Raw genomic sequence first — 14,322 nt, 5'->3', positions numbered from 1 at the left:
ACCAATAAACTCTTTCCATCGGTACTCAATTCTTCCAACCTGATGCTTGCTCTCACCCTTACACATTACCACTGTTTCAAGCCGCCCACCAACAACTCATGAGCCACACACACTGGCAGCTATTCAACCATGACAGGCACATCACCCAGACACATGTCCCGCTTTCTTGCAGGAGAAGGTGGCGCATATCAGGAGGCACCAAGTGGCAGTGGCATTTAGCCTCTCGAGCCTGTTCCACCATTCAATGAGATCATGGTGGACCTGTGACCTAACTCCATATACCCACCTTAGCCCCATATTCCTTAATACCCTTGGTTCACAGAAATCTATCAATCTCAGATTTAACATTCACAAGTGAGCTAGCATCAACAGCCGTCTGCAGAAGAGCGTTCTAAACGTCTCCAACCCTTTGCGTGTAGAAGCATTTCCTTACTTCACTCCTGCATGTCCTGGCTCTAAATGTGAGGCTATGCCCCCGCATCCTAGTATTCCAGTCTAGGAAACCTCCAAAAACAGTTACAAATGGCTCAGCAGCCAGAGGCAATAATCCAGACATTAACCTGTAAATCCTGCATGGTCCCTTTAAATAGCACCGGTGGGGGGCCCTCCAGGCACTCGAAGACACGTTCAGATGGTCGGGTTAAGACTGTGCATTGAGTTGAGCGTTAAGTCCCAAAATGGCGTCCATCACTTTAAATCAGCGCTGCACACTGACTGAAGCCATTTTCTCCCTACTTTACATGATTCCAGTGTTCGTTATCTGCTCCTGCACTAACTCCTATACCAAGATGGCGTCCGGCGCACGTCACGCTGGAAACGTGCGTGCGCATCCAAGACGCCATCTTGGATGTCAGAGAGGCTGTGTAGCACCGAAACAACGGGCGCCTTCTGTCCCTTCCTAACACTCTCCTGATATCTTTACCCAAATCGCTACACTGCTCTATGGCCTTGACTTTCCCCTTTAGATTTATAAATTTACCCTTACCTGACCCCTCCCCCCCACTCCCCTTTTTGGTTTAAAGCTCTATCTACCGCTCTAGTTATTTGATTTGACAGGACACTGATCCCAGCCTGGTTTAAGTGGAGCCCATCCCAATGGAACAGCTCCCTCTTTTCCCAGTGCCCCATGTATTGAAACCCCGGTCTCCCACACCACTCTTTGAGCCACAGATTTAACTCTCTGATCTGTTTGTTTGTCCCTAGGCCAATTTGCACTTGGCTTAGTTATTAATCCGGAGATTATTACCTTTGAGGTTCTGCTCATTAATTTGGACCCTAGCTCCTCAAACTCCCTCAGTATACAATCTGATCAATATCGTATACAATCTGATCAATATGATCAGTGTAGAGTTAGAATATGAACAGTATAGTTTTATAATATGATCAGTTTAATGTAATAATACATCAGTATAGTTACAATATGATCAGTAAAGTGTAATAGTACAATATGATTATAGTAGTGTAATAATGCAATCAGCTTAGTGTAATAATATAGTTGGTGCAGTGTTACAACATGATCAGTTTGGTGTTACAATAGGATCAGTATAGAATTGCAATATTATCATTGTAGAGTTAAAATATGAACTGTTTAATGTAATAATACAATCAGTAGTGTTACAACGTGATTAATATGGAGTTATAACATGATCAGTACAGTGTAATATTACAATTGTACAGAGTTACAACATGATCTGTATAGTGTTACAATATTATCAGCATAGTGTATTAATACAATCAGTATAACGTAAACACATGATCTGTATAGTGTTACGATATGATCTGTATCGTGTTACAATATTATAGGTATTATGTAACAATACGATCAGTGTAATGTAAATCATATAATATATTAAAATGGTTTGCATAGCCTAACAATTTAAACAGTATGGTCAATATGCATTATAAGCAATGCAGTGAGTGTATATTATAATTAATGCAGGCAACGTTTAATGGCCGTGACTTATTTTGAGAATTGAAGCAGAAGTGCAGGAGAGTTGTGAGCTTGGTTATTATGATGTTGTCAAGGATTATTCTGCAATGGCAAGATCCCTTCTTGATGAAGAAGAGCTCCATCTATTGTACATTTAGGGTCAATCCATGCCACTGAAGTATTAAAAGAGCAGCACATTCAGCAGCTCCCCACATGGTACAACATCCCACGCTCAGTACATCTGAAAATATCTACCATCTCCAGCTCGCTAAAATATCCCGAACTCAGTAAAACATACCATTCTCAGTAAAATTTCCTGTCCTCGGTGAAATATCCCGCCCTCGGTAAAATATCCCATCCTCAGTGAAATATCCCATCCTCAGTATATTATCCCACCCTCAGTAAAATATCCCACCCTCAGTATAATATCCCACTCAGTAAAATATCCCACCCTCAGTAAAATATCCTGCTCTCAGTAAAATATCCCACCCTCAGTATATTATCCCACCCTCAGTAAAATATCCCACCCTCAGTATAATATCCCACTCAGTAAAATATCTCACCCTCAGTAAAATACCCCGCTCTCGGTAAAATATCCCACCCTCAGTAAAATATCCCACCCTCAGTAAAATACCCCGCTCTCGGTAAAATATCCCACCCTCAGTAAAATATCCCACCCTCAGTGAAATATCCCACCCTCAGTAAAATATCTCACCCTCAGTATAATATCCCACCCTCAGTAAAATACCCCGCTCTCGGTAAAATATCCCACCCTCAGTAAAATATCCCACCCTCAGTAAAATATTCCACCCTCGGTAAAATATCCCACCCTCAGTAAAATATCCCACCCTCAGTATAATATCCCACCCTCAGTAAAATACCCCGCTCTCGGTAAAATATCCCACCCTCAGTAAAATATCCCACCCTCAGTAAAATATCCCACCCTCAGTAAAATATTCCACCCTCGGTAAAATATCCCACCCTCAGTAAAATATCCCACCCTCGGTAAAATATCTCACCCACACAAAAATATCTCACACCCCCAGTACTGGTAAAATATCTCACCCTCGGTAGCATTTCCCGCCTCCAGTAAAATATCGCATTGTCCGTAAAATATCTTGCCATCGATAAAATTTCACACCCTTGGTAATATATTTCAGCCTCACTAAAATATCCCTACCTCCCAATATTAGTAAAGTATCCCAATCATGGTAAAATATATTTTTATTATTCGTTCATGGGATGTGGGTGTCGCTGGCGAGGCCGGCATTTATTGCCCATCCCTAATTGCCCTTGAGAAGGTGGTGATGAGCCGCCTTCTTGAACAGCTGCAGTCCGTGTGGTGACGGTTCTCCCACAATGCTGTTAGGAAGGGAGTTCCAGGATTTTGACCCAGCGACGATGAAGGAACGGCGATATATTTCCAAGTCGGGATGGTGTGTGACTTGGAGGGGAACGTGCAGGTGGTGTTGTTCCCATGTGCCTGCTGCCCTTGTCCTTCTAGGTGGTAGAGGTCGCGGGTTTGGGAGGTGCTGTTGAAGAAGCCTTGGCGAGTTGCTGCAGTGCATCCTGTGGATGGTACACATTGCAGCCACTGTGCGCCGGTGGTAAAGGGTGTGAATGTTTAGGGTGGTGGATGCGATGCCAATCAAGTGGGCTGCTTTGCCCTGGATGATGTTGAGCTTCTTGAATGTTGTTGGAGCTGCACTCATCCAGGCAAGTGGAGACTATTCCATCACACTCCTGACTTGTGCCTTGTAGATGGTGGAAAGGCTTTGGGGAGTCAGGAGGTGAGTCACTCGCTGCAGAATACCCAGCCTCTGACCTGCTCTTGTAGCCACAGTATTTATATGGCTGGTCCAGTTACGTTTCTGGTCAATGGTGACCCCCAGGATGTTGATGGTGGGGGATTCGGCGATGGTAATGCCGTTGAATGTCAAGGGGAGGTGGTTAGACTCTCTTGTTGGAGATGGTCATTGCCTGGCACTTGTCTGGCGTGAATGTTACTTGCCACTTATCAGCCCAAGCCTGGATGTTGTCCAGGTCTTGCTGCATGTGGGCTCGGACTGCTTCATTATTTGAAGGGTTGCAAATGGAACTGAACACTGTGCAATCATCAGCGAACATCCCCATTTCTGATCTTATGATGGAGGGAAGGTCATTGATGAAGCAGCTGAAGATGGTTGGGCCTAGGACACTGCCCTGAGGAACTCCTGCAGCAATGTCCCGGGGCTGAGATGATTGGCCTCCAACAATCACTACCATCTTCCTTTGTGCTAGGTATGACTCCAGCCACTGGAGAGTTTTCCCCCTGATTCCCATTGACTTCAATTTTACTAGGGCTCCTTGGTGTCACACTCAGTCAAATGCTGCCTTGATGTCACTCTCGTTAAATGTCACACCCTTGGTAAAATATTGCATCATCTCAATATTAGTAAAATATCCTACACTCCGAATATTACTAAAATATACCACCGATGGTGAAATATCCCACCCCTCCCCCCAAATATTAGTAAAATTTCTCACCTTCTGTAAAATATCCCACACTCGGTAAAATACCCCACATTCGCAATATTAATAAATTATCCCACCATCGATAAGATATTCCATCCCTGGTAAAGTATGCCACTCCCCCAACACCCCCCAATATTAGTAAAATATCCCAGCCTCACTAAAATATCCCTACCCCCCAATATTAGTAAAATATCCCAGCCTCTCTAAAATATCCCTACCCCCCAATATTAGTAAAATATCCCAGCCTCACTAAAATATCCCTACCCCCCAATATTAGTAAAATATCCCAGCCTCTCTAAAATATCCCTACCCCCCAATATTAGTAAAATATCCCAGCCTCACTAAAATATCCCTACCCCCCAATATTAGTAAAATATCCCAGCCTCTCTAAAATATCCCTACCCCCCAATATTAGTAAAATATCCCAGCCTCACTAAAATATCCCTACCCCCCAATATTAGTAAAATATCCCAGCCTCACTAAAATATCCCCACCCCCCAATATTAGTAAAATATCCCAGCCTCTCTAAAATATCCCTACCTCCCAATATTAGTAAAATATCCCAGCCTCACTAAAATATCCCCACCCCCCAATATTAGTAAAATATCCCAGCCTCTCTAAAATATCCCTACCTCCCAATATTAGTAAAATATCCCAGCCTCACTAAAATATCCCTACCCCCCAATATTAGTAAAATATCCCAGCCTCACTGAAATATCCCTACCCCCCAATATTAGTAAAATGTCGCAGCCTCACTGAAATATCCCTACCCCCCAATATTAGTAAAGTATCTCGAGCTCAGTAAATTATCCCACTCTTGCTACATATCCATCCCTCAGTTAAATATTGCATTCCCCCAATATTAGTAAAATACCCACCCTTGGTAAAATATCCTAGCCTCGGTAAAATATTCCACCCCCACAATATTAGTAAAATATCCCACCCTTGGTAAAACATGCCAACCTCAGTAAAATACTCTCCCCCAAATATTAATAAAATAAATCAACCTCAGAAAAATGTCTGACTCCCCAGTATTAATAAAATATCTCACCCTCGGTATATATCCCATCCTTGGTAAAATATCCCAGCCTCCATAAAATATCTCACCCTCAATAAAATATCCCACCCTAATAAAATATCCCACCCTCGCAATATTAGTAAATTATCCCATCATCAGTAAAATATCCTGTCCTAAGTAAAATATCCCAGCCTTGGTAAAATATCCCACCTCCCCAATATTCATAAAATTGATCACCCTCAGTAAAATATCCCGCCCTCGGTAAAATATACCACCCCTCCAATATTAGTAGAATATCCTAACCTCACAAAAATCCCACCTTCGCAAAATATCCCACCCTCAGCAAAATATCCCACACTCAGTAAAATATTCACCCTCGTAAATATTAATAAAATATCCCACACTCGATAAAATATTGCAACATCGGCAAACTATCGCACTCTCTGTAAAATATCACACCCACTTTAAATAAATCACCCTCCCAATATTATTTACCTTTGGTAAAATATCCCACCCTCGGTAAAATATCCCACACTCGGTAAAATATCCCACACTCGGTAAAATATCCCACACTCGGTAAAATATCCTACAATTCATAAAATATCCCACACTTGGAAAAATATCACACCCTCGGTAAAATATCCCACCCTTGATAAAATATTTCTGCCTCACTAAAATATCCATACCTCCCAATTTTAGTAAAGTATCCCAATTGAGATAAAATATCCCACTCTCATTAAATATCCATTCCTCAGTAAAATATCCCACTCTCATTAAAATATCTCAACCTTGGTAAAATATCCCACTTTCCATAAAATATCCCACCCTTGTTAAATAAACCACCCTCCCAATTGTAGTAGAGTATCCCATTCTCGGTAAAATATCCCACACTCAGTAAAATATCCCACCTTCAGTAAAATATCCCACCCTCGATAAAATATCCAACCCTCCATAAAATATCCTACCCTTCGTAAATTATCTCACCCTCCGTAACATATCCTGTGCTCAATAAATTTCGCACCCTTGGCAAAATTTACCACCTTCGGTAAAATATCCTAATATCAGTAAAATATCCCACCCTCGGTAATATATCCCACCCTTGGTAAAATATCCTGCAATCCATAAAATATTCCACACTCTGTAAAATATCCCTCCCTCGGTGAAATATCCCACCCAAAGTAAAATATCCCAACCTCACTAATATTAGTAAAATCGTGGCAAAATATCCCACTCACATTAAGGGCCCGATTTTAGCACCCACTATCGGGTGCGTTCTCAGCGGGGGGGCCCCGAAAATCCCGAAATCCAGGTGCGGGACCGGATCGCGCCTCGATCCCGCCCACTTCCGGGTTCCGCGCTGACGTGCGGGGGTGCGTGCTCAGCCCCCGCTGGTGGGAATGACCTGATTCAGCTGTCTTATTAGGAAGTGTGGGATTTTACCTTCAACTGAGACTGTTTCACATACTGGGGGAAACAGTCTCACTCCAACCGGACGTGTTGCAACCAGCAGCCTGTGGCAGCTGCCAAGGTGCATTCCACAGGGTGGGGGTGGGGGGGGAGACCCTTCACCAACGCAGGAGGCCACTCCGTCACATAGGGCAACGCCTGCCCTCCACCCCCCCCCTCCTAGCCAGAAGATTCACCGACGTGGAACCGCAGCACCAGTGCGAGGAAACACCGACCTACCGTGCACAACCCCTCAGACCTACACCTGCCAGATGGGGCCGCTTCGACATCCTCGGAGGACGAACAGCATCACCAGCCCCAGCAGCCTCGCAGTCCACGCCGTCCGCCTCATCGACGTGGAGCCCCCCAACACGGTGCTGCGGCACATCCACCTGCACAGCAGGAGGGAGGGGAACCGCAGAGAGAGATGCGTCGCAGGAGGCACTACCCTCCGCACAGGGTGTACAGACCGAGGCTCAGCTTCATGGACCTCTCTGAGCAGCAGTGCATACGGAGGCTCAGAGTCACTCGCCAGGTAGTCGCCGACATCTGCAGCCTCCTTAATGACGAGCTGCTCCCGGATGGACCAAGCAGCATCTTCTTACCCGTCGCCGTCAAAGTCACCACTGCCCTCAACTTCTTCGCCTCCGGATCCTTCCAGGGTGCCACGGGGGACATCACCGGGGTCTGTCAGTCGTCTGCACACAAGTGCATAAGGCAGGTCACCGATGGGTTGTTCCACAGGGCCTCGCACGACATCAACTTCGCCATGGACGAGCGCAGCCAGATGGAGAGGGCGGTTGGATTCCATGCTGTGGCTGGCTTCCCACGGGTGCAGGGTGTAATCGACTGCACCCACATCGCAATACGAGCACTTCCACATGAGCCAGGGCTGTTCATCAACAGGAAAGGGTATCACTCCATGAACGCCCAGCTCATCTGTGACCACCGCTAGAGATTCCTACACGTGTGCGCCAGATACCCTGGCAGCTGCCACGATGCCTTCGTCCTCAGGGAGTCCACCGTGCTGCCCCTCTTCCACGCACCCAACACCGGCAATGGCTGGCTCCTCGGTGACAAGGGATATCCCCTGCACACGTGGCTCATGACACCTCTGAGGAACCCCATCACCGAGCCGCAGCGTCGATACAATGACAGCCACATTGCTACCAGGTCTACAATTGAGCAGACCATAGGGCTGCTCAAGATGCGCTTCAGGTGCCTTGATCGTTCTGGGGGAGCACTCCAATACACACCATTCAGAGTGGGACGAATTATAGTTGTCTGCTGTGCCCTGCACAACATGGCCCAACAGAGAGGGGTGCTGCTGGAGGAGGCCCCATCCACACCCACCACCCACATTGAGGACGGCGATGAGGACGAGGAGAAGGAGGTGGAGGAGGAGGTGGAGGAGGAGGAGGAGGAGGAGGAGGGGGAGGACGCGCCAGAGGATGGTGGACGACCCATGCGCCGAACCACGACTCACCGGGATGCTCGCCGGGCCAGGGAGGCACTCATACGTCAACGGTTCTCCTAGAGTCAGACAGTGCGAGGCGCTCGCATCTCCTCACCTGCACATACGAGGGGCCCTACCAGCCCCTTCCACTGAAGAGTGCTGCCAGTACTCCTGCACCCACAGCAGTGTGCCCAATGGGCGGCAGCAGGTGTTCGCCGTCATGATGGGCCGCACGGAACGCACCTATTGCACAGGCCGCCGAAGAATGGACGAGAGGTGGCAGGAGTGGTGAGAATATAGTGTTTAATATGTACAAGGTGCAATACTATAAACAAAACGTGTACAAATTAACAGACACCCTGGTGCATTCCCTTTGTGCTTATAAGGCCTTTGGATTTCTTTTGCGGGTACCTCTACGTGGTGCTACCCCTGTGGCTCCAGCAGAGGTAGTGGCAGGTTGCTCCTGTTCTTGCCTTGACCGGGTAGATGCTTTTGGCGGACGGCCCCTGGGTTTCGGTGCCCGTGAGGGCACCTCCACAGACTGCTCCTCCTGCACCGGGGCAGGGGCAGACTCGGCCACCTGGAGAGGAGGCACCATTGCGGGTACTGGTTGAGAGGTGGGCGACGGGTGGGACGTGGGGACGCCTTGAGAGGCGTCCCCGCTTCCATGTCCCCGGTCACCATCATCCCTCTCGTGGCCTCGGCCCACATCACCCCTTCCACCCTGCTGGACGACAGTTTGGATGGCATGTGTGAAGCCTTGCAAGGCCACCCCTAGTGTATCCGTCAGCCTGTTTATGGCGGCGGAATGTTGCTCACCCTGAATCCGTACAGCCGTTGTCAGGGCCTGCAAGGACTCGATCTGGAGCTGTGCGTGACGCTCGAGGGAGGCCAGCCTGTCCTCCACCGCAGACAGTCCCGCACCTACCCGCGACACTGTGTCGCCGGTACCCTTCTGTACCTGCGCCACCAATGCCCGCATGCAGGAGTTGGACTCCTCCATCACCTGCGCGATTGTGGACAATGCGCGTGGCACCTCTCCCAGTACCTCAGCAATTAGCTGGTGCCCCTCGACGACTCTCCTTTTCACTGGTGGCCCCCTGGGTTCAGCATCTGGGTCCGGCTGAGCAGAGCCTAGAGATGAGTGCTCCCTCCGTCGCGGACCCTCCGCGGCTGCCCCTGCCACCAGGGTCTGCTCATGCTCACTCGTGCGCAGTGATTCACCAAGTGCTACCCCAACTAGTTGGCGAGGGGGACCCACCGAGGTGCGTGTCTCTGCGCTGGTGGATGGTTGGCTCAGATGTGACGATGCACCTTCAGAGACCGCCATGTCCTCTGAGGAATCGCCCTCCTCAATCACAGCGCTCGCAGACGGCCCTGCAAGAGAACAGAGGGCACTATGAGGCATGTGCACCAACGTTACAGTGCGCCTGATGGCGGGTGATGATACGGTCACTCGCGATCATGAGTGTTGAGTGTCAGCTTTCCCTTACCGGCCGTTTCTGCAGCGACAGACTCGCCATCTGCGACAGACAGGCAATGTGGCGTGCGGGCGAGGTCGAGCGCCCCCACCTCTGCGTCGGTGAGGTCTACCAGGTGCGGCGGGCCACCTCCGGTGCGTGCCCTTTCCCTGTTGTTCTTGCTTCTCTTCTCCTGTCAAGGCAAAACACAGATGTGTGAGTGGGTGCGTATTGCATAGTGAGACGCATCGAGCATCGGTGTGGGTGGGTTGAGCGTGGGGCAGATGGATGGGAGGATGCGTGTGCCACATGCCCATCCCATTGCATGGGGATTGGGGTGTGTGGTAGTGTTCGGGTGGGGACAGGGACGGTGGGTACTTGCGGGCACGGCGAGGATGGTGAATGAGTGGCTGTGAGGATTGCTGATGGAGCGCAGTGGTGGCTGTGCAGGAGGGGTTGTGATCTGTTTGCCGTGATGGTGGGGACGGGTTGTGGGAGGGTGCGTTGGTGTACTCACCTTGCCGGACCTAGTGAGGTCATTGAACCGCTTGTGGCACTGCTCCCATGTCCTGGTGGTGTTGGCCCTGATGCTGACCTCCGCCGCCACCTCTGCCCATGCCTTCCTGGTGGCGGCGGCAGGGAACTTGCGTCCATCTTCTGGGAAGAGCGTGTCCCTCCTCCTCCTCACACCCTCCAGCATCAGCTGCAGCGCAAGGTCTGAAAAACGTGGCGCAGCCTTTCCCCTCGGGTGAGCCATCATGTCTTGCCTACTGATTGCAGCAGGAGGGGCTTTGGGAGACTGCCCCTTTAAGTGGAGCGCCTACATCGCATTGACGGTAGTGCGCATGCGCAGCCCGCCGGCACGCAGCTGGGGAGCGGAGAACCCGGAAGCAGGGCTTAATCAGTTCAATTATCCCGCGATCGCGCGGGGGGCGCACGCAATTAGCCGTCCGCGTTTTCCACGCTCCCGGAGGACCACCCGCTGGGAACCCGCAGGCCTGCTAAAATCGAGCCCTAAATATCCATTCTCCGGTAAAATATCCCACTCTCAGTAAAATATCTCACCCTCGCTAAAATATCCCACCCTCGGCAAACATCCCACCCGTGGTAAAATATCACACCCTCGGTAAAATATCCTGCCCTCGGCAAAATATCGCACCGTTCCTATATTAGTAAACCATCCCACCCTTGGTAAATATCCCAGCCTCAATAAAATATTCCACCCTATGTAAAATATCCTGCCCTCGGTAAAATAGTCCACCATCGATAAAATATCAAACTCTCGATAAAATATCCGACCCTGGGTTAAATATCTCACCATCAGTAAAGTATTTTGTCCTCCTTAAAATATCCTCCCTCCCCAAAATAAAGAAAGTATTCACCATCAGTAAACTATTCGGCCCTCGGTAAGATGTCCCACCCACTGTAAAATATCCCAAATTGTGAACAATATTCCACCCTCCGTGAAATTTTCTACCCTCAATAAAATATCCCAGCCTCGGTGAAATATCCCATCCCCCAATATTAGTAAAATATCCCACACTCCGTAAAATATGCCACCCTCGGCAGAATATCCCACCCTCGGTGAAAGATCCTGTTCTCTTTAAATATCCGAGAGAGGGCAGCCCAGAGAAAGTGTGGGAATCCCCCCCAAAGGCCAGGAATCCCTCCCAGTGGTGGGGAATCGCCCCCAGTGGACGGGAATCCCCCCCAGTGGCCAGGAATCGCCCCAGTGGCCGGGAATCGCCCCAGTGGATGGGAATCCCCCCAGTGGCTGGGAATCCTCCCAGGGGCCGGGAATCGCCCCAGTGGACGGGAATCCCCCCAATGGCCGGGAATCCCCCCCAGTGGCCAGGAATCGCCCCAGTGGCCGGGAATCGCCCCAGTGGATGGGAATCCCCCCAGTGGCCGGGAATCCTCCCAGGGGCCGGGAATCGCCCCAGTGGACGGGAATCCCCCCAATGGCCGGGAATCGCCCCCAGTGGACGGGAATCCCCCCTAGTGGACGGGAATCGCCCCCAGTGGACGGGAATCCCCCCAGGGGCCGGGAATCCCCCCAGTGGAGGGGAATCCCCCCAGTGGACGGGAATTGCCCGCAGTGGACGGGAATCCCCCCCAGTGGACGGGAATCCCCCCAGTGGACGGGAATCGCCCCCAGTGGAGGGGAATCGCCCCCAGTGGACGGGAATCGCCCCCAGTGGAGGGGAATCACCCCCAGTGGACAGGAATCCCCCCAGTGGAGGGGAATCGCCCCCAGTGGATGGGAATCACCCCCAGTGGACGGGAATCCCCCCAGTGGAGGGGAATCGCCCCCAGTGGACGGGAATCGCCCCCAGTGGAGGGGAATCGCCCGCAGTGGACGGGAATCGCCCCAATGGACGGGAATCACCCCCAGTGGACGGGAATCCCCCCAGTGGAGGGGAATCCCCCCAGTGGACGGGAATCGCCCGCAGTGGACGGGAATCCCCCCCAGTGGACGGGAATCACCCCCAGTGGACGGGAATCCCCCCAGTGGACGGGAATCGCCCCCAGTGGAGGGGAATCGCCCCCAGTGGACGGGAATCACCCCCAGTGGACGGGAATCCCCCCAGTGGAGGGGAATCGCCCCCAGTGGATGGGAATCGCCCCCAGTGGACAGGAATCCCCCCAGTGGACGGGAATCGCCCCCAGTGGACGGGAATCGCCCCCAGTGGAGGGGAATCGCTCGCAGTGGACGGGAATCCCCCCAGTGGATGGGAATCGCCCCCAGTGGAGGGGAATCGCCCCCAGTGGACGGGAATCGCCCCCAATGGAGGGGAATCGCCCCCAGGGGCCGGGAATCCCCCCAGTGGACGGGAATCGCCCCAGTGGACGGGAATCTCCCCCAGGGGCCGGGAATCCCCCCAGTGGACGGGAATCCCCCCAGTGGACGGGAATCCCCCCAGTGGACGGGAATCGCCCAGTGGACGGGAATCGCCCCCAGGGGCCGGGAATCCCCCCAGTGGACGGGAATCCCCCCAGTGGACGGGAATCGCCCCCAGTGGAGGGGAATCGCTCGCAGTGGACGGGAATCCCCCCAGTGGATGGGAATCGCCCCCAGTAGAGGGGAATCGCCCCCAGTGGACGGGAATCGCCCCCAGTGGAGGGGAATCGCCCCCAGTGGACGGGAATCGCCCCCAGTGGAGGGGAATCGCCCCCAGGGGCCGGGAATCCCCCCAGTGGACGGGAATCGCCCCAGTGGACGGGAATCCCCCCCAGGGGCCGGGAATCCCCCCAGTGGACGGGAATCCCCCCAGTGGACGGGAATCCCCCCAGTGGACGGGAATCGCCCAGTGGACGGGAATCGCCCCCAGGGGCCGGGAATCCCCCCAGTGGACGGGAATCCCCCCAGTGGACGGGAATCCCCCCAGTGGACGGGAATCGCCCCCAGGGGCCGGGAATCGCCCCCAGTGGACGGGAATCCCCCAGTGGACGGGAATCGCCCCAGTGGACGGGAATCCCCCAGTGGATGGGAATCCCCCAGTGGACGTGAATCCCCCCCAGTGGACGGGAATCCCCCCCAGGGGCCGGGAATCGCCCCCAGTGGACGGGAATCCCCCAGTGGACGGGAATCCCCCCAGTGGACGGGAATCGCCCCCAGGGGCCGGGAATCGCCCCCAGTGGACGGGAAGCCCCCAGTGGACGGGAATCGCCCCAGTGGACGGGAATCCCCCAGTGGACGGGAATCGCCCCAGTGGACGGGAATCGCCCCGAGGGGCCGGGAATCGCCCCCAGTGGACGGGAATCCCCCAGTGGACGGGAATCGCCCCAGTGGACGGGAATCCCCCAGTGGACGGGAATCCCCCAGTGGATGGGAATAACGGTGCCGCGGAATGAGAGCGAGATAATGGAGGAGTGACGTCACAGGACAGCAGGTGATTGATTGGTGAATATTTCCTTTTTGTTTGCTCTCTAAGCTAGGGCAGTGGTTTAAACTGAGAGCTGGGAAAATATAACTATTACTTCATTAAATCAATAACTTAAACTAGATAAACTACTTAGTTAATAAAACTAAAAATATTGATTGAATAAAAACTTTAATTAAATAAATAAAACAAGTTTGGATGGGGATGGCAGCACACGTGGTTTGTTATAACTGCAGCATGTGGGAGTTGGTGGAGACCAGCGAGATCCTGAGCAACCACACCTGCAGTGAGTGTCTGCAACTCGAGGAACTTCGAGTTGTTGAGCTGGAGTCCGAGCTGCATTGTGATGCATCAAGGAGGGGGAGAGTTACCTGGACACTTTGACCCAGGAAGCAGTCACATCCATTGGGTTAGGTAGTAGTTTAGATTCGTTCAGTGGTCAGGGAGAGGAGGATGTGACTGTGAGTCAGGCAGGTATGGGGACCCAGGATCTAGTGATGGAGGAGCCTCAGCCCTTGACCTTGTCCAACAGGTACGAGGTACTTGCTACCTGTATGGATGAGATCAAAGACTGCAGGGAGGATGGGCAAACTGACCATGGCACCGTGTTACAG

At 51.7% G+C, this 14,322-nt stretch overlaps 1 protein-coding gene across 1 annotated transcript; it reads left to right on the top strand.

Annotated features, from left to right (window-relative positions):
- The first annotated feature begins 11,651 nt into the window (after window positions 1-11,651).
- LOC137333940 (basic salivary proline-rich protein 2-like) lies at window positions 11,652-13,679 on the top strand. Its single transcript, XM_067998293.1, has one exon. The coding sequence runs from the start codon at window positions 11,652-11,654 to the stop codon at window positions 13,677-13,679; it is 2,028 nt and encodes a 675-aa protein (XP_067854394.1).
- Window positions 13,680-14,322: the final 643 nt, after the last annotated feature.

The sequence above is a fragment of the Heptranchias perlo genome, chromosome 17, assembly GCF_035084215.1.
Source record: "Heptranchias perlo isolate sHepPer1 chromosome 17, sHepPer1.hap1, whole genome shotgun sequence".
Classification (NCBI taxonomy): domain Eukaryota; kingdom Metazoa; phylum Chordata; class Chondrichthyes; order Hexanchiformes; family Hexanchidae; genus Heptranchias; species Heptranchias perlo.
Note: the sequence above shows the minus strand (reverse complement) of the source record. Positions and strands in the feature narration are given on the sequence as shown.